The 21,420-nt window shown below is 42.6% G+C and overlaps 1 protein-coding gene across 4 annotated transcripts in view; it reads right to left on the bottom strand.

Moving 5' to 3' along the window:
* The window catches only part of PDE8B (phosphodiesterase 8B), a 230,248-nt gene that overhangs the window by 13,062 nt on the left and 195,766 nt on the right, over positions 1 to 21,420 (bottom strand). For 3 of the 4 annotated variants that reach the window (XM_075838621.1, XM_075838649.1, XM_075838631.1), the window contains 9 exons: positions 17,394 to 17,445; positions 17,081 to 17,164; positions 11,532 to 11,608; positions 10,604 to 10,768; positions 10,231 to 10,276; positions 7,579 to 7,714; positions 3,664 to 3,862; positions 2,362 to 2,579; positions 1,367 to 1,502 (listed from right to left, as the gene is read on the bottom strand). In XM_075838621.1, the coding sequence (XP_075694736.1) occupies positions 1,367 to 1,502; positions 2,362 to 2,579; positions 3,664 to 3,862; positions 7,579 to 7,714; positions 10,231 to 10,276; positions 10,604 to 10,768; positions 11,532 to 11,608; positions 17,081 to 17,164; positions 17,394 to 17,445 (1,113 nt within the window). The remainder of the gene's footprint in view (positions 1 to 1,366; positions 1,503 to 2,361; positions 2,580 to 3,663; positions 3,863 to 7,578; positions 7,715 to 10,230; positions 10,277 to 10,603; positions 10,769 to 11,531; positions 11,609 to 17,080; positions 17,165 to 17,393; positions 17,446 to 21,420) is intronic. The other variant, XM_075838639.1, reaches the window with a different exon arrangement.

Here is a 21,420-nt window from a genome sequence, read left to right as displayed (position 1 = left end):
AATCTGCTCCATTTTCTAAGAGGCAGGCACCTCTCAATAAATTTGGCTCATTTTACTCAGACATCAGTTTAAGACTGACATATGAAACGTCAATCCTAATATATTCCCATCAGCACACGGTATTACTTTACTTGGTTTGCAGCCAGTTAATCCCTTCCTCACATTTGATGTACCTGTAAGTCCTAGCCGGGAAGGGAAAGTATGGCGAGGGCTCACAGGTTGAGCCCGCTTCTTACACAGCAGGTGTCGACTGTGTTACAACTGGCACCTCGCTGTAACGGGCAGAATCTGAAATAACTCCGATCCTGGCCATTCAACCACTTAGATGCAGTGATCAATAGCAACTGCGCATCTAAGCTGTTAGAGGGGGGCCCCTTCACCATCCCATTGGCCCTCTCGCAACACATTTGCAGGGTTCTGATGGTTGTCATGGCTCCTGGGGGCCTAATGATGACCCACCTGCCATTCTGATCCTTCTATCAAGCCCTAGCAGAGACAGAATGTAATAAGAGCGCTGTAAAAGAACAAAGTACTGCAATACCTAACGATCACTTGTTCAAGTCACTTATTTTTAGTCCAACTAAGTTTTTACTAACATTGGGGAAAAAATATTAATAGTTAAAAAACCCCTTTCCCAATTTTCCCCCTAAAGTAATGTAAAAAAGAAACATAATTGCTATTGCTGCATCCGTAAAAGTCCAAACTATTACAATAAAACATTATTTATCCGGCACGGTGAATGCCATAAAAATAGGCCAGAATTGCCACTTTTTGATCACCTCACCTCCACAAAAATGTTGTAAAAAGTCATATGCACCCCAAAATACTGCCATGAAAGAGAAGCCCCCACACAGCTCCATTGATAAAAAAATAAATGGGTTTCAGAATATGGCAACACAAAATTTTTCTTTTTAACAAATTGTTTTTATTTTGTAAAAGTGGTAAAACATAAAAAAAACTTTCTATATTTGGTATCGCTGTAATCATATCGACCCGCAGAATAAAGTTGACATATCATTTTTACCGCATAATGTACGCCAAGAAAACAAAACCCAAAAAACAATGAGGGAATTGCTTTTTGTTTTCCATTCCGCCCATCTGAGTTTTTTTTAAATTATATTATATGGTACAATAAATGATGTCATCAAAAACAACAACTTGTCCTGCAAAAAGAAGCTCTCATACGACTATGTTGACTGCAAATTAAAGATGTTATGGCTCTTGGAAGGCTCTTGGAAAGCAGGGGGGGGGGGACGAAAATGGAAAACTAAAAAATTGCTGTGGCTGTAAGGGGTTAAATATTTTGGCGTGGGGAAAACAACAATATAAGTCGCATAATGAACAGCCAATTCTGACTTTGTCTTACATTTGAATTGCTCTCTTCAGCAGCAATGGGCTTATTGATGCTATTCACAAACTTGTTCACATGCTCGAAGTGCCTGGTCATTTCAGTGGCTAAAACCATATCAATTATGGCTTGACGAAGGGTCCGATATTGGGTTCTGAAAAAGAGAAAATATTTATAACTAGAGAAGTGCAGTTTGTCAAAAGGATGGTCTATGACATCAATATTCAGAGTGAATCACCCAGAGTGATGCAGCTTTTCTCAGTCCCCTGCTGCAGAAAATAGGGGAGGTATGCAGGAATTATGACCATCATTCACAATTCAGCGCTGCTAATGTCAAACTAGTGAGGCAATTTGGTACTGCCTGAGGGTCCAGGAGCCGAGGAAGCCCAATAGATAATGGTTCCTGGCTAAAGGCCCTTTTACATGGGCCAATAATTGGGCAAACAAGTGTTCATATGAACGCTCGTTCCCAATCATTGCCCCGTGTATACAGGGCACGACCAGCCGATGAACGAGCAAATGCTCATTCATCGGCTGATCGTATTGTTTATACAGCATGAAATATTATTCTTGTCGGCAGAACATCTTCCTGTGTAAACAGCGAGATGTGCTGCTGACATGATGGAAATGCGTGGGGACGAGCAATCGTAGTAACGAGCACTTGTCCCCGTACATAGCTCCTTGTGAAAGGAGCAAACGAACACTGATCAACGAGCCGGTCTCGTTGATCGGTGCTCGTTTACACATCCCACGTCGGACCGTGTAAGGGGACCCTTTTCCAGTGCAGCTCAGTATTTTCCTTGCATACTACAAGTTTTGCAGCAATTTTTTGTACTTTTTTACTCCTTTTGCAAATTCTTCTTTATGTTGGACAATCTTTTGAAAATTAAGACATTTGGGTACATAGGTTGGTCAAAATATTGTATGTAAATTTTGAGCTGAAGGTCAACAGTAATTGCCGTTCTAATTGAATTTTTCATGTACAACACAATAAGAAGTGAAGTAAGACATACCGATCCATGTTTTTGAAAATATTGCATTTTCCCTCCTTTGCTGTGAGCTGGAATGCCAATGCAGAGTGATGACTTTCTAAGACAGCTGTATCATTGTACAGAAGGGCTAATTCACTGCCAGCGTTGCAAAGGAACGAGTTGGTGCGACCGGGGTGATCTATATCATGTACCGTGGCAGCTATTAAAGCGGCTACTTTGTCCAACTGATCAAGAGTTACCTAAGAAGGGAATCAACGAGTCAGATGGCAACACGTAACAGATAGAAATGGATCTATTATGAAATAACTCAATGGCTTCACCACACACTGCTAAAAATTGTATGTCCAAATACCCGACTAGATGTTTACTCTTGCACCTGGAAGCAAGCAGGATGGCAGGCGGCAAATATATAAACCACACAGTCACGAGGCCAAGCAAGATTAAGCCGGCCTTATTTAAATCTGCATCTGACTCCTGCCTGGCGCCAGCTATGGGGGTTAGTTCCTACAGTATCTCTAGTGTTTGCTTGAGCATACTCCTGCTTTGCCCTATGGTACAGCATTTTTCTGACTGTTGCTGATCTTCCAACTGGAAACCTGACTTAGTCCTGTCTACAATTTTGTAGACTCTCACTTGTTTAACTAAATTTCTGCCATTCCAATTTTGACATTACCAGACCAGACATCTACTTACTCCGATCAGTATTACTTTGCCCCAGTTCCTACCAATTTAAACAGAGAATTAACACCCCAAAAAACCATCACGCGACAACGTTTCGGGGAAAAGGTGGTCCTATAGATGAACTGTGCAATATGGTGGTCCTTCCTATGACTATCTCTGTGACTGAGAGCATTACAATTCCTGCCTTGTTGGCCAAATGATAAATCCTGAATATATTAGATGACACAAAATTTGTCTAAGTTTGCATAATGTTATTGGAAGACTTTACAAACATACAGAGGACTGCGCCTACTTCTGAACTGAATGGGAACCTTTTGTAGTTTTGTCCTAAATCCCTAAGCATCAGTTTATTCTGGGATGAAAAAATAAATAGTTCCTAACAGTATTATTTTCCCAAAAATTTGATTCTGTACCCCAATTTGGGGTTGCACTTGGCAGGTAGTACAGGATGAACCAGAATTCTATAACATAAGTTAAATGGCGTAAATAATTACCACTTTGGGGAAGATTCTCTCCAGTTACTCTATAATTTTTGTATGTCAAGTCCCTCCTGCAGAACTATCACGTAAAGCCTAGACCTTTGTAAAGACCCATTCTGAAGTCACACATTGAGTCAGTAGGAGAACACTGACATTTAAATACCTTCACATTCTCCTTCTGAAGGAAATAGGCTGTGGCATGAAGAACATCGGCTGCATGGGTGGAGTTGTGGTAGGCATTAGACGTATGATAGTTGGCCTCAATTGTTTGCAGCCAGGAGCGCAGGGTTGCTTCTGAGCAATTCAGAAATTCACAGACACCAAAACAAGCAAATATTTTCAGACCAAGATAAACTAGTGGCCTAAAAAACAAAATTCACTGTTTAATTTAAAGTCAATGAATTTGAAATACTATAAGCCATCAGACGCTCCGTTAAATTCAAAGGAGAGCCTGATGGATTCTTTACCAATACCTAATTGTCCCATAAGCAAAACAATTTTTTAGAACAATATGAACAATTTTCAGTATGCGAAGTCATTGATTCAGGTAGTTCACTAATTCACGTAAAGATTACACAAATTTAAAAAATTTATATTTAGCACTCGTTTTCATACGATAGATGTAAAGATTGTTAAAATTGCTACATCTAAAATCACTTTTAGTCCTGTTAACTGTCCATGTAGCTACTATGGGTAGTGTTATGGATAGCATTAACCTGTGCAGGGCTCCCGCTGACCGCAGTTGCAGCCTCATGAAGGGTACAGAGGAGGAAAGTGATTTAGGCTGTCTTGTTACTTGGATGGCATTGTGGCATGAACTGGCACCAGATGTTGTCTAATTTTGTTCTTGCTGTGGAGTTCCCTCACCTTTTAGGTTCACTCCTTCTCAGTGGCATAGCAATTGGGGTTGGAGAGGTGCAAGACCACATATGCCTTAATATAAAGCATTCATTTACATGGTGAACTATTAACAGTATATAGATCCTATACATAAAGCTTATAATGAAATGATATTATGGTAACATTGTCTTTAGCCTCAGACAGTGTAAGAATAACATACAAGGTGATTACAATGGCATAAGTATCTGTAATGACGGGGGTAGGGAAACGGACAAGTGAGCCCTAATCTACCCGCCACTCTGTCCCTGCATACTTGCAACGACCCGCCCTAGGCGACGGGGTACAACTGGGCGGCGGTCCCTACGCTCAGTAAGTGCAAGAGACAAACAGACAAGGGAACACAAAGCAAAGGGAAATGGGGCAGTTGCCCACGGCAACACCGTGAGCAACAAGAGTGGTGAACGAGCCGAGTCAAACCAGGAGTGCACGAGGTACCAAACGCAGAGCAGGAGAGTAGTCAGAAAGCCAGGGTCAGTATGGAGCAGGATCAAATAGTCAGAAGCTGTAGCTGGGCCAGGAAACCACACGAGAAGAATCGCAAGCAAAGGAGGAACAGGAAAGGCAGGTATAAATAGACAGAGGGCGGGAGCTAGCTCCGTCTGGCCAGGCTGCGATAGGCTCTCCCACTCCTAAGCCTGCCATCCTGAGTGGTGGAAGCTGGAGTCAGTCTCAGAGACATAGACTCAGGTGCAGACTGATTACCTATGGGCGTATACACAGAAGTTGTGCCTGGCAGATCCTTTACAGTACCCCCCCACCCCCTTTTATGAGGGGCCACCGGACCCTTTCTAAGTGGACCTGGTTTATTGGGGAAACAAAGGTGGAACCTCCTGACCAATACCCCAGTGTGAACATCCCGGGCGGGTACCCAAGTCCTCTCCTCAGGCCCGTATCCTCTCCAGTGGACCAGGTACTGGAGGGAGCCTTGGACCATCTTGCTGTCCACAATCTTGGCCACCTCGAATTCCACTCCCTCAGGGGTGAGAACGGGAACAGGAGGTTTCCTCGAGGGAGCCAAGGACGGGGAGCAGCGTTTAAGGAGGGAGGCATGAAACACGTCGTGTATTCGAAAAGATGGGGGCAACTCCAGTCGGAAGGAGACAGGATTGAGGACTTCAATGACCTTATACGGCCCAATAAACCGGGGAGCAAATTTCTTGGACGGGACCTTAAGGCACAAGTTCCTAGACGATAACCACACCAGATCCCCGACCATAAACAAGGGGTTAGCAGAACGTCTTCTATCAGCCTGAGTTTTTTGTATGCTCTGGGATGCCTCAAGGTTCTTCTGAACCTGGGCCCAGACTGTGCACAGTTCCCGATGAACGACTTCTACCTCGGGATTGTTGGAACTACCAGGTGAAACGGAGGAGAACCGTGGATTAAACCCAAAATTACAGAAAAAGGGGGAGACCCCTGACGAGTTACTGACCCGGTTATTTAGGGAAAATTCGGCGAGGGGAATGAATGAGACCCAATCATATTGACAGTCAGAGATAAAACACCTTAAATATGGTTCTAGAGATTGATTAGTCCTCTCAGTTTGACCATTAGTTTCAGGATGGAAGGCAGAGGAGAAGGACAGATCAATCTCCAACTTTTTACAGAAGGCTCTCCAAAACAATGAAACAAATTGTACCCCTCTGTCCGAAACAATATTGACAGGGACCCCATGGAGACGCAGGATGTGTTTGACAAACAAGGTAGCTAACGTCTTGGCATTAGGTAGTTTCTTGAGGGGCACATCTTACTGAAGCGGTCTACTACCACCCACACCACCGACTTGCCTTGAGATGGAGGCAAATCGGTGATAAAATTCATGGAGATATGGGTCCAAGGTCTCTGGGGAGGCTTGTGATTATGTAATGACGGGGGTAGTGAAACGGACAAGTGAGCCCTAATCTACCCGCCACTCTGTCCCTGCCTACTTGCAACGACCCGCCCTAGGCGACGGGGTACAACTGGGTGGAGGTCCCTACGCTCAGTAAGTGCAAGAGACAGACAAGGGAACACAAAGCAAAGGGAAATGGGGCAGTTGCCCACGGCAACAACGTGAGCAACAAGAGTGGTGAACGAGCCGAGTCAAACCAGGAGTGCACGAGGCACCAAACGCAGAGTAGGATAGTAGTCAGAAAGCCAGGGTCAGTATGGAGCAGGATCAAATAGTCAGAAGCTGTAGCTGGGCCAGGAAACCACACGAGAAGAATCACAAGCAAAGGAGGAACAGGAAAGGCAGGTATAAATAGACAGAGGGCGGGAGCTAGCTCCGTCTGGCCAGGCTGCGATAGGCTCTCCCACTCTTAAGCCTGCCATCCTGAGTGGTGGAAGCTGGAGTCAGTCTCAGAGACATAGACTCAGGTGCAGACTGATTACCTATGGGCGTATACACAGAAGTTGTGCCTGGCAGATCCTTTACAGTATCATTCTTAGTAGACAAGCTACATTAGGCAGGGAACCATGCTTGTAAATGTATTGAAACTATATTATTTAGGTGTAGTCAAAAAAACATGCTGAGGGGTCTTGCTTTGAAGGATACCTCCCCTCAAAATACATCATTCTAGTATTACTTACTTCGCTTGTCCCTGCCATCAGTTCAGATGAAATATTCTTGAGATTGCCACTTACTCATAGAACCCAATAAAAACGATGTATACTACTAGTGAAATGGTGATTTAACACGAATTGAAAATGAATTGTCTATTTCCTGTGGTTGGTGTCACTTAGGACATAGCTATAGGGGGTTGGTTGCCACATAGGGGTATACTCACAAGTGACCTACATGCATTGTATTTCCACAGTGTAAAAATACGCTGCACAAATCTACAATGTATGCCTATGGGAAATATATTCTGCAACGCAGACCGATTTCTATGGACCTTGCGTTGCAGAATATTTTTCCCCATAGGCATGCATTGTAAAGTTGTCCACAGTGTATAGTGTATGTTTATGCTGCGGAAAAACAATGCAAGTAGGCGACGCGTGAGCGTACTCTAAGAAGACATCGGTGTTATAAATGGCACATGGTAGAATGGGGGCCTCTTACAGATTTTTCATTGTGCCCAGGAGCTTCAAATTATGCCTCTGGTATCTCTATTGTTATAGTCTTTGTTGAGGCCCTAGTATTAAACATTATATGGTACTTGATGATAACCTTCTGAGATGTGTTACTACCACTTACCTTTTATGTGTATCAGCTTCTAATTCAAATATGTTAAAGTCCCAGCAATTTTCATTATCCAGTAATTGTGCTATTCGAGGTGGAATATCATTAATGGTTATTGGCACGGAAAGGTGACTATGGCTTTGGTGTATATCTAGAACAGTAAATAGAAGAGTAGGAGGTAAGACTTCTATCCTCTATAACAGACCTTGTAAACACTAAGGGCATGACCAGACGTGGCGGAATGGCTCTGGAAATCCGCAGCGTACACGTTTCTCCATTGCTTTCCACAGCTTTTTAGTTAGGTTCGTTTAGATGTTGCGGAGCATAGGCTGCGGTGCGGAATTTGGTGTCCGCAGCATACACTGACTGTTGCGGACTTGTTGCGGACTCATTGCGGAATTTCTCCATTGTCTTCAATGGAGAGTCAAAATTCCGCAATGAAGTCCGCAGATGTTATGTGTGCTGCGTAGCGTATTGGTTTTACGAACTTGATAGTTCTTCATTCTGGCTGGACCTATGTATTTCTAGGTCTACAGCCAGACTGAGGAAGTCAATGGGGCTCCCGTAATTACGGGTGACTACGTGTGTGCACCCGTAATTACAGGTGACTATGTCTGTGCACCCGTAATTACGGGAGCGTTGCTAGGCGACGTCAGTAAATAGTCACTGTCCAGGGTGCTGAAAGAGTTAAACGATCGGCAGTAACTGTTTCAGCACCCTGGACAGTGACTTCCGATCACAATATACATCAACATGTAAAAAAAAAGACGTTCATACTTACCCAGAACTCCCTGCTTCTTCCTCCAGTCCGGCCTCCTGGGATGACGTTTTAGCCCATGTGACCGCTGCAGCCAATCACAGGCTGCAGCGGTCACATGGACTGCCGCGTCATCCAGGGAGGTCGTGCTGGATGCCGAAAGAGGGACGCGTCACCAAGACAACGGCCGGGTAAGTATGAATTTCTTTTACTTTGACTAGGGAAAGGGCTGTCCCTTCTCTCTATCCTGCACTGATAGAGAGAAGGGAAGTACTTTCACCTCAATACGCAACGGCTAGTCCGCATCAATTTAATGCCCATTTTAGGCAGATCCGCAACAGTATCTGCAACGCAGATTATGTGCGGCATTGATGCGGACAGTGTCGGAAGAAATGTGCCACGTCTGGTCATGCCCTTAGGCTTCATTCACATCTGCATCAGGGCTCCGTTCATGGGTTCCGTCTGAGCTTTGCATCAAACATAGGTTTCCGTTAGCATCACCATTGATTTCAATGGTGACGGATCCGGTACAAATGGTTTCAGTTTGTCACCGTTGTTTGAGGGTTCCGTTGTTTTGACGGAATCAATACTATAGTCGCTATTCATTCCGTCAAAAAGTCGTAACCTTGGGTGGGGGAGTATGGAGCGGGCTCATGGGCTGAGACCGCTATGTAGGACGAGTGTGTCGGCTGTGTGTTATAGCCGACACTTCCAGGTAACGAGCAGGATCCCGCTAGTTTAACCCGTTAAATGTCGCCGTCAATAGTGACTGCGGCTTTGAAATCACTGAAAACAGGGGGGCGATCCCCTGTAACGTTCCAACGCCGCCCGCCCCCTGCGGCGAGATCAGGGGCTGCCGTTGGTTGTTATGGCGGCCTGGGGGCCTGTTGAAGGCCCCCAGGTCCGCCATCTTTGTACTTCTATGAAGCCCTGCCAGAGGCGGGGCTTCATAGGAGACTGTCAGAATCACGATATACTGCAATACGTTTGTATTGCAGTATATCGTGCAAGCGATCCAACACTGGTTCAAGTGTTATGACGCAGACTTATTGAACAGACCGTAAACCGGGCTGACCTCAGAGAGATTCCTCAGTCTCCAATCAGGCCACCGGGAAACTGGGAGACCCTATTGAAGACAGGAGTCCCCTTTGATCATGCAGCGGTCATGGATCAAAGGGTTAAATGTCTTGGGATTGTTCCTCTGATCCCAGCCATAGTCGGGGTGCTGCTCTAAGAACAGGAACTGTTAGTAATCCTCATTCTTCGAGCTGGAGCGCTCACTAAAGCGATTGTTAACCTCTTCTGCAGCGCCATCAAAAACGTCATTGCAAACTAAGCACCTGTACAGCCTGCTGTCAAAGACAGTGGGTGGTCTTTAAGGTATTACTTAAACAGTATGCAGTAAGCTCCCCCTAGTGATGTTTTTACATGCAAAACTAACTTATCACTTTGCTGTATTTCTGTACAGGAGATCTTTGATCTCTGCATGGAGCCTTTACCGCTATAAACATGTATTAAGAAAATAAGCATTACAGAATGGTAGATGTGCATAGATTAACAAAATAAAATAAAATGGTGTTCAAGGGTGGACATTCACTTTAAGAGGCATGCAATGCTGAGCAATGTTCTTTATAATATACACCCCAGAACAGTGAGCTGTATATTACTGATTGATATAAAGCCTGCGTTTCTTCTCAGAGACCAGCTGGTACCATTGGTGAACTAATATTCTTCTAATGTACCCATAGCAATGTATGGTGAGCATCATTTCTTAATATAAATTCTTGTTTCTGTGGTTATTTATTATGACTAACCACTAGGTGGAGATGGTGCTGTTTGCTATGGTTATGTTCTGGCTCCGACACAGTCATTCAACAATTGCCCAAAACTCAGCACGATAGAAGACTTACTTTTTGAGAAAACATATTCATTTCCTGAAAGTCTTCGCAAACCATCCTGAAATAATGTTGAAATTTCAATTATTATATATATTGACAAAGATCCCATAGAGACGGATCGAAACGTTGCCTGCCTGGGGTGAATAAACACACCACTTTTTTTCACCAATTTCCTTGGAGTGCTGCCTCTTCATTTTTTTCATTTTTTTGGGATTATATATATATATATATATATATATATATATATATATATATATATTTCACTTTCTTAGGTAAAACATTCATTACAAGCTGAAATTACAATGTTCTGATCATACAGGGCTAGTAAATATATAATGGGGACTGTAAAAGAACAATTCTCTTCAAGGTAGTAAAGTGTACATACAGACATCAGACCTCCTACAAGGTCATTGGTGTGGGGATCTTCGTCTTTGGTTCCCAGCTGTGGAGAATAGAGCTCTGTTGTCCTCAGTATTTCTAAAACTCTGTCCAAGGCCTCTGCCACCGTCACAGGACTGTTCTCCTGAGCTGCGTTTATTATATTAATGACCTTTAAAGCAATGCAGATAGGAACATGTTATATTACCACACCTAGAACTGATCTTATTATATTATAATAACGTCAAAATTGTAATAATACTGATATACCCCATGATAATGTACATACCATGGTCCTAAAAATCCCTCTCCAGTCACCCCTTCGCCTATCACTAATGGTTTGCAATGACTGAAAATTGTTTTTTTTCATTGTTTAATGGGGTATTAATTTTTTTTTTTAAATAAAGGCTAATCTTTGAATAATGAAAAGTTATAATATTTTCCAATACACTTCTTATATCACTTCCTCTTGGCTTTTAAAATCTCTGCTTGCTGTCATTCAATAGGTATGTTAATTGTTTACTTTGTGTTGGACACACAGGTACACGAATTGTTACAAGACACAGTTCTGATAACTGTAACAAGCCGTGCACCTGTGTGATTATCACATGACCAGGACAGAATTGTTATCCCCTTGAACTAAGTAAAGGTTCCTACTGAATGACAGCAAGCAGAGATTTTGAAAATCATGAAGAATTGATACAGAAAATATATTGGAAAATTTCCCAACTCATTATGCAATGGAAAAAACTATATTTGCTGAAACCAGGATACCCATTTTAATAATTGCTTATAATGTTTGTTACTTTTTTTGTAGGTTTGTTCAATTATTCCCCACTATCATTATTCTTAATCAGCCTTAGAATTGATACATTGTAAAATATTTTTGTTAAAGGTGCATGAAACCTGAAAGCATTAAAAATGAATGGAATTACCTTCGTTATTGGGGCCTCTATGGTCATGGTATGAATTCGTGCCATTGAAGAATATCTGTGATTCTGTAAACTTGCTGCTGCACAAAGTAAAAAATAAAGATTATTATTATTATTATTATTATTATTATTATTATTATTATTATTATTATTACTACTTGTGACAGAACTTTCCATTAAATCATTCCCTTTGCTATTTAGTTATTAGACAGCAGCTGTCTTCTATGATGAAAGGTAACATGAACGACTGGGGATATATCTCCAAAACTTTACGACTGAAAAAAAGACCTTTCTAAGGCCAGGATCACACACACAGTTTTAATCCAATTTTTGGTTCCGTTTTTTAAGCCAAACTCAGAAGTGGACACAAAAGAAAGGAGATGCGTCAGTCTTTTCTTTATACCTTTCCTTCCTTTTCGATCCACTTCTGGCTTTGGCTCAAAAGACGGAGCCAGAAACCGCCACAAGAACTGCATCAAAACTACATGTGTGATCCTGGCCTAAGGCGGCAATCGCACATGCAGTTTTCATAAATTTTTGTGTGGCAGGTTTCAATGCAGTTTTTTTGTGCCAAAGCAAGGATTGGTTCTTAAAAGAAGGATACTGATAAAGAACAGAGTGATACTTCTACTCTTTTGTTTCCACTCCTATGTTTGGTTAAAAAACTGCATAAAAATTTACCGCAAGAACTGCATGTGGTGATTCTAGCCTAAGGCCAGGATCACACACGTAGTTTTGGTACAGTTTTTGGAAGTTTTTTTTAACTAAGCCAGAAGTGATCCAAAAGGAAGGAAAGGTATATAGAAAAGACTGATGCATCTCCATCCTTTTGTGTCCATTCCTGTGTTTGGCTAAAATAAACTGAGTTTAAAACTGCATAAAGGCTGCGTGTGGCCAGTCTGTAGTTGCCACGCAGATCAAATACAAGCCTGTTTATTTAAACTGAAGCTCCACTTATAGGGAACCTCCTAACCTAATGTTATTATCAAAAACGTTGTAAAAAGCCCATAAATGTTGACCGCTCCAATGGGTAAGGGGGGATTCACACGAACGTGTATTGGGTCCGTGCGGGCCGCGTGGTTTTCACGCGCCACGCACAGACCAATACAAGTCTATGGGGCAGTACAGACAGTCCGTGCTTTTTGCGCAGCGTTTGTCCGCTGTGCAAAAAGCGCGACATGTTCAATATCTCCGCGTATTTCGCGCATCACGCACCCATTGAAGTCAATGGGTGCGTGAAAACCACGCAGGCCGCACGGAAGCACTTCCGTGCGAACTGCCTGTTTCGCGCACCAGCTGTCAAAATTATGAATGTAAACCGAAAAGCACCACGTGCTTTTCTGTTCACAAACATCCAAACGGAGTGTCTTTGCGATGAGCGAACCCGGACAACCGAACCGAACTTCACCGGGTTCGGCCGAACTCGTTTTGGCCGAACCCGGCAAAAAAATTTCCAGTACGCGACGTCAGGAGATAGTCACTGTCCAGGGTGCTGAAAGAGTTAAACTGTTTCAGCACCCTAGATAGTGACTTCCGATCCCAATATACATGAACGTGTAAAAAAAAAAGAAGAAGTTCTGACTTGCCGATAACTCCCGCCTTCTTCCTCCAGTCTGACCTCCCGGGATGACAATTCAGTCCAAGTGACCGCTCCAGCCAATCACAGGCCAAGCACAGGCTGCAGCGGTCACATGGACTGCGGCGTCATCCAGGGAGGTGGGGCCCGATGTCAAGAGAGGCGCGTCACCAAGGACGCGTCACCAAGGCACCGGCCGGGACGGAAGTTCTCGGTAAGTACGAACTTTTTCTTTTTTTTTAACAGGTTTCTCGATATTGTGATCGGCATTCACTGTCGAGGGTGCTGAAAGAGTTAAAGAGGCTCTGTCACCAGATTTTGCAACCCCTATCTGCTATTGCAGCAGATAGGCGCTGCAATGTAGATTACAGTAACGTTTTTATTTTTAAAAAACGAGCATTTTTGGCCAAGTTATGGCCATTTTTGTATTTATGCAAATGAGGCTTGCAAAAGTCCAAGTGGGCGTGTTTAAAGTAAAAGTCCAACTGGGCGTGTATTATGTGCGTACATCGGGGCGTGTTTACTACTTTTACTAGCTGGGCGTTCTGATGAGAAGTATCATCCACTTCTCTTCAGAACGCCCAGCTTCTGGCAGTGCAGATCTGTGACGTCACTCACAGGTCCTGCATCGTGTCGGCACCAGAGGCTACAGTTGATTCTGCAGCAGCATCAGCGTTTGCAGGTAAGTAGCTACATCGATTTACCTGCAAACGCCGATGCTGCTGCAGAATCATCTGTAGCCTCTGGTGCCGATGTGTCCTCGCTCGTCTGACACGATGCAGGACCTGGGGAAGTGACGTCACAGCGTGATCTGGCAGAAGCTGGGCGTTCTGAAGAGAAGTGGATGATACTTCTCGTCAGAACGCCCAGCTAGTAAAAGTAGTAAACACGCCCCGATGTACGCACATAATACACGCCCAGTTGTACTTTTACTTTTCAACACGCCCAGTTGTACTTTTGCAAGCCTCATTTGCATAAATACAAAAATGGTCATAACTTGGCCAAAAATGCTCGTTTTTTAAAAATAAAAACGTTACTGTAATCTACATTGCAGCGCCTATCTGCTGCAATAGCAGATAGGGGTTGCAAAATCTGGTGACAGAGCCTCTTTAACTTGCCGATCAGTTAACTCTTTCAGCACCCTGGACAGTGACTGACGTCGACTAGACTCATCTCTATGATGGCGGCTGCGCGAAAATCACGCAGCCGCGCATCATACACGGATGACACACGGAGCTGTCAAGTGGTTTTTGCGCGCGCAAAATGCCGCATTTTTTGCGCGCGCAAAAACGCAGCGTTCGTCTGAATCAGCCCTAAGAGCAAGGATTTTGAACTTGGAAAGCTCATGAATCAAAAGTGAGCATCTCCATTATAATATTAAATTTAAATCGCCGCACACATGTCTATCACTTACCTAGTACCCAGCAAATAAGGCCCTATACACACACACACACACACACACGACAGGAATTCTCGGCCATGTGATGGATGATTTTTGAACGGCTATCACACGGCCGCAGTAGGAACAATAGACCGCAAATGGGGCTATTGACACGGCTGATTTTTTTGATGGCCTGGTAAACCGGGCCGTCGAAAAAAGGAACATACTCTATTTTGGGCCGTTCTCCCGGCCGCACGCCTCCCATAGAAGTCTATGGGGCCATGTAAAGCGTGGCTCGTTTGACCTAAACCCCATAGAGAATGTATAGGGTATTGTCAAGAGGAAGATGAGGGACACCAGACCCAACAATGCAGACGAGCTGAAGGCCGTGATCAAAGCAACCTGGGCTTCCATAACACCTCAGCAGTGCCACAGGCTGATCGCCTCCATACCACGCCACATTGATGCAGTAATTCATGCAAAAGGAGCCCCTACCAAGTATTGAGGGCATATGCTGGACATGCTTTTCAGTAGGGCAACATTTCTGTATTAAAAATCTATTTTGAAATTGGGCTTATATAATATTCACATTTTCAGAGATACAAAATTTGGGGTTTTCATTAACTGTTAGCCATAATCATCAACATTAAAAGAAAAAAATGCTGGAAATAAATCGCTCTGTGTGTAATGAATCTATAGAATATAAGAGTTTCACTTTTTTAATTGAATTACTGAAAGAAATTATCTTTTTGATGATATTCTAATTCATTGAGAAAAAGTAGTATGTGTGTATGTAGACCGTGTTCCAAATTATTATGCACATTGGATTTGATTTTTATAAACATTTAAAGGGAACCTGTCACCAGCATTTTAGCTATAAAGCCAGCAATACCTGGTGAAAGTGGGTGAAAAATCATTGTCATCTAAGCTATAAATATGTTCTAAATAAGCTCTGTAGCTTTAGTATTCCGTTTTTCAGTGGTCCCACGCCGTATGCAAATGAGCAGAAAAGAGTCAAATCTTCATCTGAAAAGAGTCAGATTTTCATTCCTCCAGCATCTCAGAGTGGACTCCACCTCCTTCTTTTTGATTGACAGCTCCTTAGCCAGTCAGGGCCAGACAGGTGGCAACGGTGGGCAGGGTTAAGAAGCTGCATCCCAGAGGGAAAAATAATTACCATAAAAGGCGGGAAGAGTTTAAACGACAATATTTACAGACAGAGGAGGACTTCAGGAAAGAAGAGAACAGGAACGAACTCTGGACAGCTGCGGCCATTGAGGGGTCAGGCGAGTTTAACAGGTAAGATGTTGATGACAGGATCCCTTTAATTATTAGTTTTTCAATGAAATTCATGGATGGTATTGTGTCTTAGGGCTCTTTGGATCATCGTAATCAATCTCAGACACCTGTGATAATTAGTTTGCCAGGTATGCCCAATCAAAGGAAAACTACTTAAGAAGGACATTCCACATTATTAAGCAAGCCACAGGTTTCAAGCAATATGGGAAAGAAAAAGGATCTCTCTGCTGCCGAAAAGCGTGAAATAGTGCAATACCTTGGACAAGTTATGAAAACATTGGATATTTCAGGAAAACTTAGGCGTGATCATCGTACTGTGAAAAGATTTGTGGCTGATTCAGAGCACAGACGGGTTCGTTCAGATAAAGGCATAATGAGGAAGGTTTCTGCCAGACAAATTAATAGGATTAGGAGAGCAGCTGCTAAAATGCCATTGCAAAGCAGCAAACAGGTATTTGAAGCCGCTGGTGCCTCTGGTGTCCCGCGAACCTCAAGGTGTAGGATCCTCTGGAGGTTTGCAAGTGTGCATAAAGCTATTATTCGGCCACCCCTAAACAATGCTCACAAGCAGAAACGGTTGCAGTGGGCTCAGAAATACATGAAGACTAATTTTCAAACCGTGTTGTTTACTGATGAGTGCCGTGCAACCCTGGATGGTCCAGATGGATGGAGTAGTGGATGGTTGGTGAATGGCCACCATTTCCCAAAAAGGCTGCAATGTCAGAAAGGAGGTGGCAGAGTCATGTTTTGGACTGGAATCATGGGGAGAGAGCTGGTAGGCCCCTTTAGGGTCCCTGATGGTGTGAAAATGACCTCTGCAAAGTACGTCGAGTTTATGACGGACCACTTTCTTCCGTGGTACAAAAAGAAGAACCGTGCCTTCCGTAACAAAATTATCTTCATGCATGACAATGCACCATATCATGCTGTAAAGAATACCTCTGTGTCATTGGCTGCTATGGGCATAAAAGGAGAGAAACTCATGGTGTGGCCCCCATGTTCCCCTGACCTCAACCCTATTGAGAACCTTTGGAGCATCCTCAAGCAAAATATCTATGAGGGTGGGAGGCAGTTCACATCAAAACAGAAGCTCTGGGAGGCTATTCTGACATCCTGCAAAGATATTCAAGCAGAAACTGTCCAAATACTCACAAATAAAGATTATTATTATTATTATTATTATTATTATTATTATTAAAAGAGTACATACTCTATAAGAGAACTATAAAGACTTCCTTAGAAGACCAATTCTAATCTTTATATTACTAAGAAGTGAATGACATTTTATGTTCTTACCATCACTGCTTCGTGACGTGATTGACCTTACATCTACTGACTCTTTCCTTCTATTCTTATGCCTGAAGGAATGAGAATGGGACTCTGCAAGACAATGTTAAGAGCATGTTACTAGAAAGCTACTATCTCTGATAAGGTTTATTCTGCTAATATAGGTATATTCATGTACTATTTGGCTGGATATTATTATAATGTCTGTATTTATCTCTCCGTTCCTGATGAGGTTTTAAATTAGAAGTCAGGAGGTAAATATTTTCCAGCATCTTGAGAACTTGTATCACAGAACTAATAAAATTATTGCCTGGTAGCTAACCTGAAAGTGCGTTGTCTCCTGAGAATTTTTCATCTCGACTTATCTTGTATATCTGAAAACATAACAGAGATAAAGTGGAATCAGTACAAGGCATTGTGATAAATGGGCGCAGAGATAAAAAATAATTACCCCTTGTGAATACAAATGATCCTCTCCTGTCTTAAGGCCCTATTTCACGGGTCAATGATCTGGCAAACGAGTGTTCACAGAACCCAATCATTGACCTGGGTAATCGGGGCAACGATCAGCCGAAGAACGAGCTATCTGCTCTTTTATGCAGAATAAAAAAATCATCGTTGTCGGCAGCATATCTTCTTGTGTAATCAGGGATATGCGCTGCCGACATGATGAAAATGTCTGGGGACGAGCAACCGGATTAACGATCGCGCGTCCCAATACATAAGCAATCATTGCTCCGTGTGAAAGCAGCAAACCAGCGCCGATCAACGAGCCGTCTCGTTGATCGGTGCTCATTAACCCCTTCCCTATTTAGCCACTTTTGACCTTCCTGACCGGGCCTCATTTTTCAAATCTGACATGTGTCACTTTATGTGGTAATAACTCCGGAATGCTTTCACCTATCCAAGCGATTCTGAGATTGTTTTCTCGTGACACATTGGACTTTAAGTTACTGTCAAAATTTGCTCGATATGTTCAGTATTTAATTGTGAAAAACACCAAAATTTAGCGAAAAATTGCAAAAATTAGCATTTTTCCCAATTTAAATGTATCTGCTTGTAAGACAGGCAGTTATACCACACAAAATTGTTGCTAATTAACATCCCCCATATGTGTACTTTAGATTGGCATCGTTTTTTGAACATCCTTTTATTTTTCTATGACGTTACAAGGCTTAGAACTTTAGCAGCAATTTCTCACATTTTCAAGAAAATTTCAAAAGGCCATTTTTACAGGGGGCAGTTCAGTTGTGAAGTGGCTTTGAGGGCCTTATATATTAGAAACCCCCAAAAAGTCACCCCATTTTAAAAACTTCACCCCTCAAAGTATTCAAAACAGCATTTAGAAAATGTCTTAACCCTTTACACATGTCACAGGAATTAAAGCAAAGTAGAGGTGAAATTTACAAATTTCATATTTTTTTGCAGAAATACATTTTTAGTACAATTTTTTTTATAACACAGAAGGTTTTACCAGAGAAATGCAACTCAATATTTGTTGCCCAGTTTCTGCAGTTTTAGGAAATATCCAACATGTGGCCCTAGTGTGCTACTGGACTGAAGCACCGGCCTCAGAAGCAAAGGAATACCTAGTGGATTTTGGGGCCTTATTTTTGTTAGAATAAATTTTAGGCACCATGTCAGGTTTGAAGGGCTCTTGCGGTGCCAAAACAGTCAAAATCCCCCAAAAGTGACCCCATTTGGGAAACTACACACCTCAAGGAAATTATCTAGGGGTACAGTGAGCATTTTGACCGCACAGTTTTTTCACAGAAGTTATTGGAAGTAGGCCGTGAAAATTAAAATCAACATTTCTTCAAAGAAAATGTAGGTTTAGCGATTTTTTTCTCATTTCCACAAGGACTAAAGGAGAAAAAGCAGTTGTTTGGAGACACGGCAGGGCTGAGAAGGGAAAGAGCGCTATTTGGCTTTTGGAGCTCAAGTTTAGCAGGAATGGTTTGCAGAGGCCATGTCACATTTACGAAGTCCCTGAGGAGACAAAACAGTGGAAACCCCCCACAAGTGACCCCATTTTGGAGACTACACCCATTGAGGAAATTATCTAGGGGTATAGTGAGCGATTTGACCCCACAGGTTTTTTGCAGAAATTATTGGAAGTAGGCCCTGAAAATAAAAATCAACATTTTTTCAAAGAAAATGTAGGTTTAGCTTATTTTTACTCATTTCCACAAGGACTGAAGGAGAAAAAGCACCACAAAATTTGTAAAGCAATTTCTCCCGAGTAAAACAATGCCCCACATGTGGTAATAAACGGCTGTTTGGAGACACGGCTTGGCTTAGAAGGGAAAGAGCGCTATTTGGCTTTTGGAGATCACATTGAGCAGGAATGGTTTGCGGAGGCCATGTCACATTTGCAAAGCCCCTGAGGGGAAAAAACAATGAAAACGCCAAAAAAGTGACACCATTTAGGAAACTACACCTCTTGAGGAATTCATCTAGGGGCGTAGTGAGCATTTTGACCCCACAGATGTTTCATAGAATTTATTAGAATTGGGCAGTGAAAATAAAAACAATCCTTTTTCTTCAATAAGACGTAGCTTTAGCGCAAATTTTTTCATTTTCGCAACAAATAAAGGAAAAAAAAGAACCCAACATTTGTAAAGCAATTTCTACTGAGTACGGCAATACCCCATATGTGGTCATAAACTGCTGTTTGGGCACACGGCAGGGCTCAGAAGGGAAGGACCGCCATTTGGAGTGCAGATGTTGCTGGATTGGTTTCTGGGCGCCTGTGGGCCCAAAACAGTGGAAACCCCCCAGAAGTGACCCAATTTTGGAAACTACACCCCTCAATGCATTTACCTAGGGGTGTAGTGAGCATGTTAACCCTGCAGGTGTTTTGTAGAAATGAGTGTGAACTTGATGTTGCAGAGTGAAAATGGGATTTTTTCCACAGATATGTGGACAATATGTGGTGCCCGGCTTGTGCCACCATAACAAGACAGCTCTCTAATTATTATGCGGTGTTTCCCGGTTTTAGAAACACCCTACATGTGGCCCTAATCTCTTGCCTGGACAGTCGACCAGGCTCAGGAGTGAAAGCGTACCATGTAAAATTGAGGCCTAATTTGGCGATTTACAAAGTATTGGTTCACAACTGAAGAGGCTCAGATGTGAAATAATAAAAATAAACCCCTGAGAAGTGACCCTATTATGGAAACTGCACCCCTCAAGGCATTTATTAAGGGGTGTAGTGAGCATTTTCACCCCACAGGTCTTTTCCATAAATGAATGCGCTGCGGATGGTGCAAATTAAAAATTTATATTTTTCCCTAGATATGCCATTCAGTGGCAAATATGTCGTGCCCAGCTTATGCCACTGGAGACACACACCCCAAAAATTGCTAAAAGGGTTCTCCCGGGTATGACTGTGCCATATATGTGGAAGGAAACTGCTGTTTGGGCACGCTGTAGGGTTCAGATGGGAGGAAATGCCATTTGGCTTTTGGAGCGTGGATTTTGCTTGGTAGTAGTTTTGTTTGGAGTCTTACTGGTGTTTCCGTTTATAATGTGGGGGTACATGTAAGCCGGGCGGAGTATATAAGGGGCATAGTCAGGTGGTATAATAATGGGGTAAAAAAAAACAATAAAATGATCCATAGATGTGTGTTACGCTGTGAAGCAATCCTTTCCGCACAGGCCGGTGTCGCACTGATATATGGCGTCCTTTATTATCCCCCTTTTGGTCCACACTCCGCGTCTTTGTAGTTTGGGGAATTTTGCTAGGAAGTGTTGTCCTGGTATAATACGGGCACCGTCGCTTCCAGCGGATATGTTTGGGCCCTCCCTTTCCTGGTTCCCTAATTTTAGGTCCTTGATAAATCGCCTCTTCAAACAGAAGAAATGTTCCCCTCGGGCACAACTGCATATTTTTTTATTTCCTGACTTATTGGAGCCATAACTAATTTTATTTTTCATAGACGTAGCGGTATGAGGGCTGGTTTGTTGCGAGACGAGCTGTAGTTATTATTGGTACCATTTTGGGGTACATGCAACTTTTTGATCACCTTTTATCCTATTTTTTGGGATGCCAGGTAAACAAAAAAACGCAATTCTGGCACAGCTTTTTTTGTTTTTTTTTATACAGCGTTCACCACGCATTATAAACTACATGTTCACGTTATTCTGCGGGTCAGTACGATTCCGGCGATACCTAATTTATAGCACTTTTTTTTAATGTTTTACAACTTTTTGCACAATAAAATTACTTTTGTAAAAAGAATGTAATTTTTCTGTCGCCAAGTTGTGAGAACCATAACTTTTTAATTTTTTTGTCGACGGAGGTGTATGAGGGCTTGTTTTTTGCGGGACGAGCTATAGTTTTTATA

Source organism: Rhinoderma darwinii, chromosome 1, assembly GCF_050947455.1.
Source record: "Rhinoderma darwinii isolate aRhiDar2 chromosome 1, aRhiDar2.hap1, whole genome shotgun sequence".
In the NCBI taxonomy this organism is placed as follows: domain Eukaryota; kingdom Metazoa; phylum Chordata; class Amphibia; order Anura; family Rhinodermatidae; genus Rhinoderma; species Rhinoderma darwinii.
This window is presented reverse-complemented; position numbering and strand designations above follow the sequence as displayed.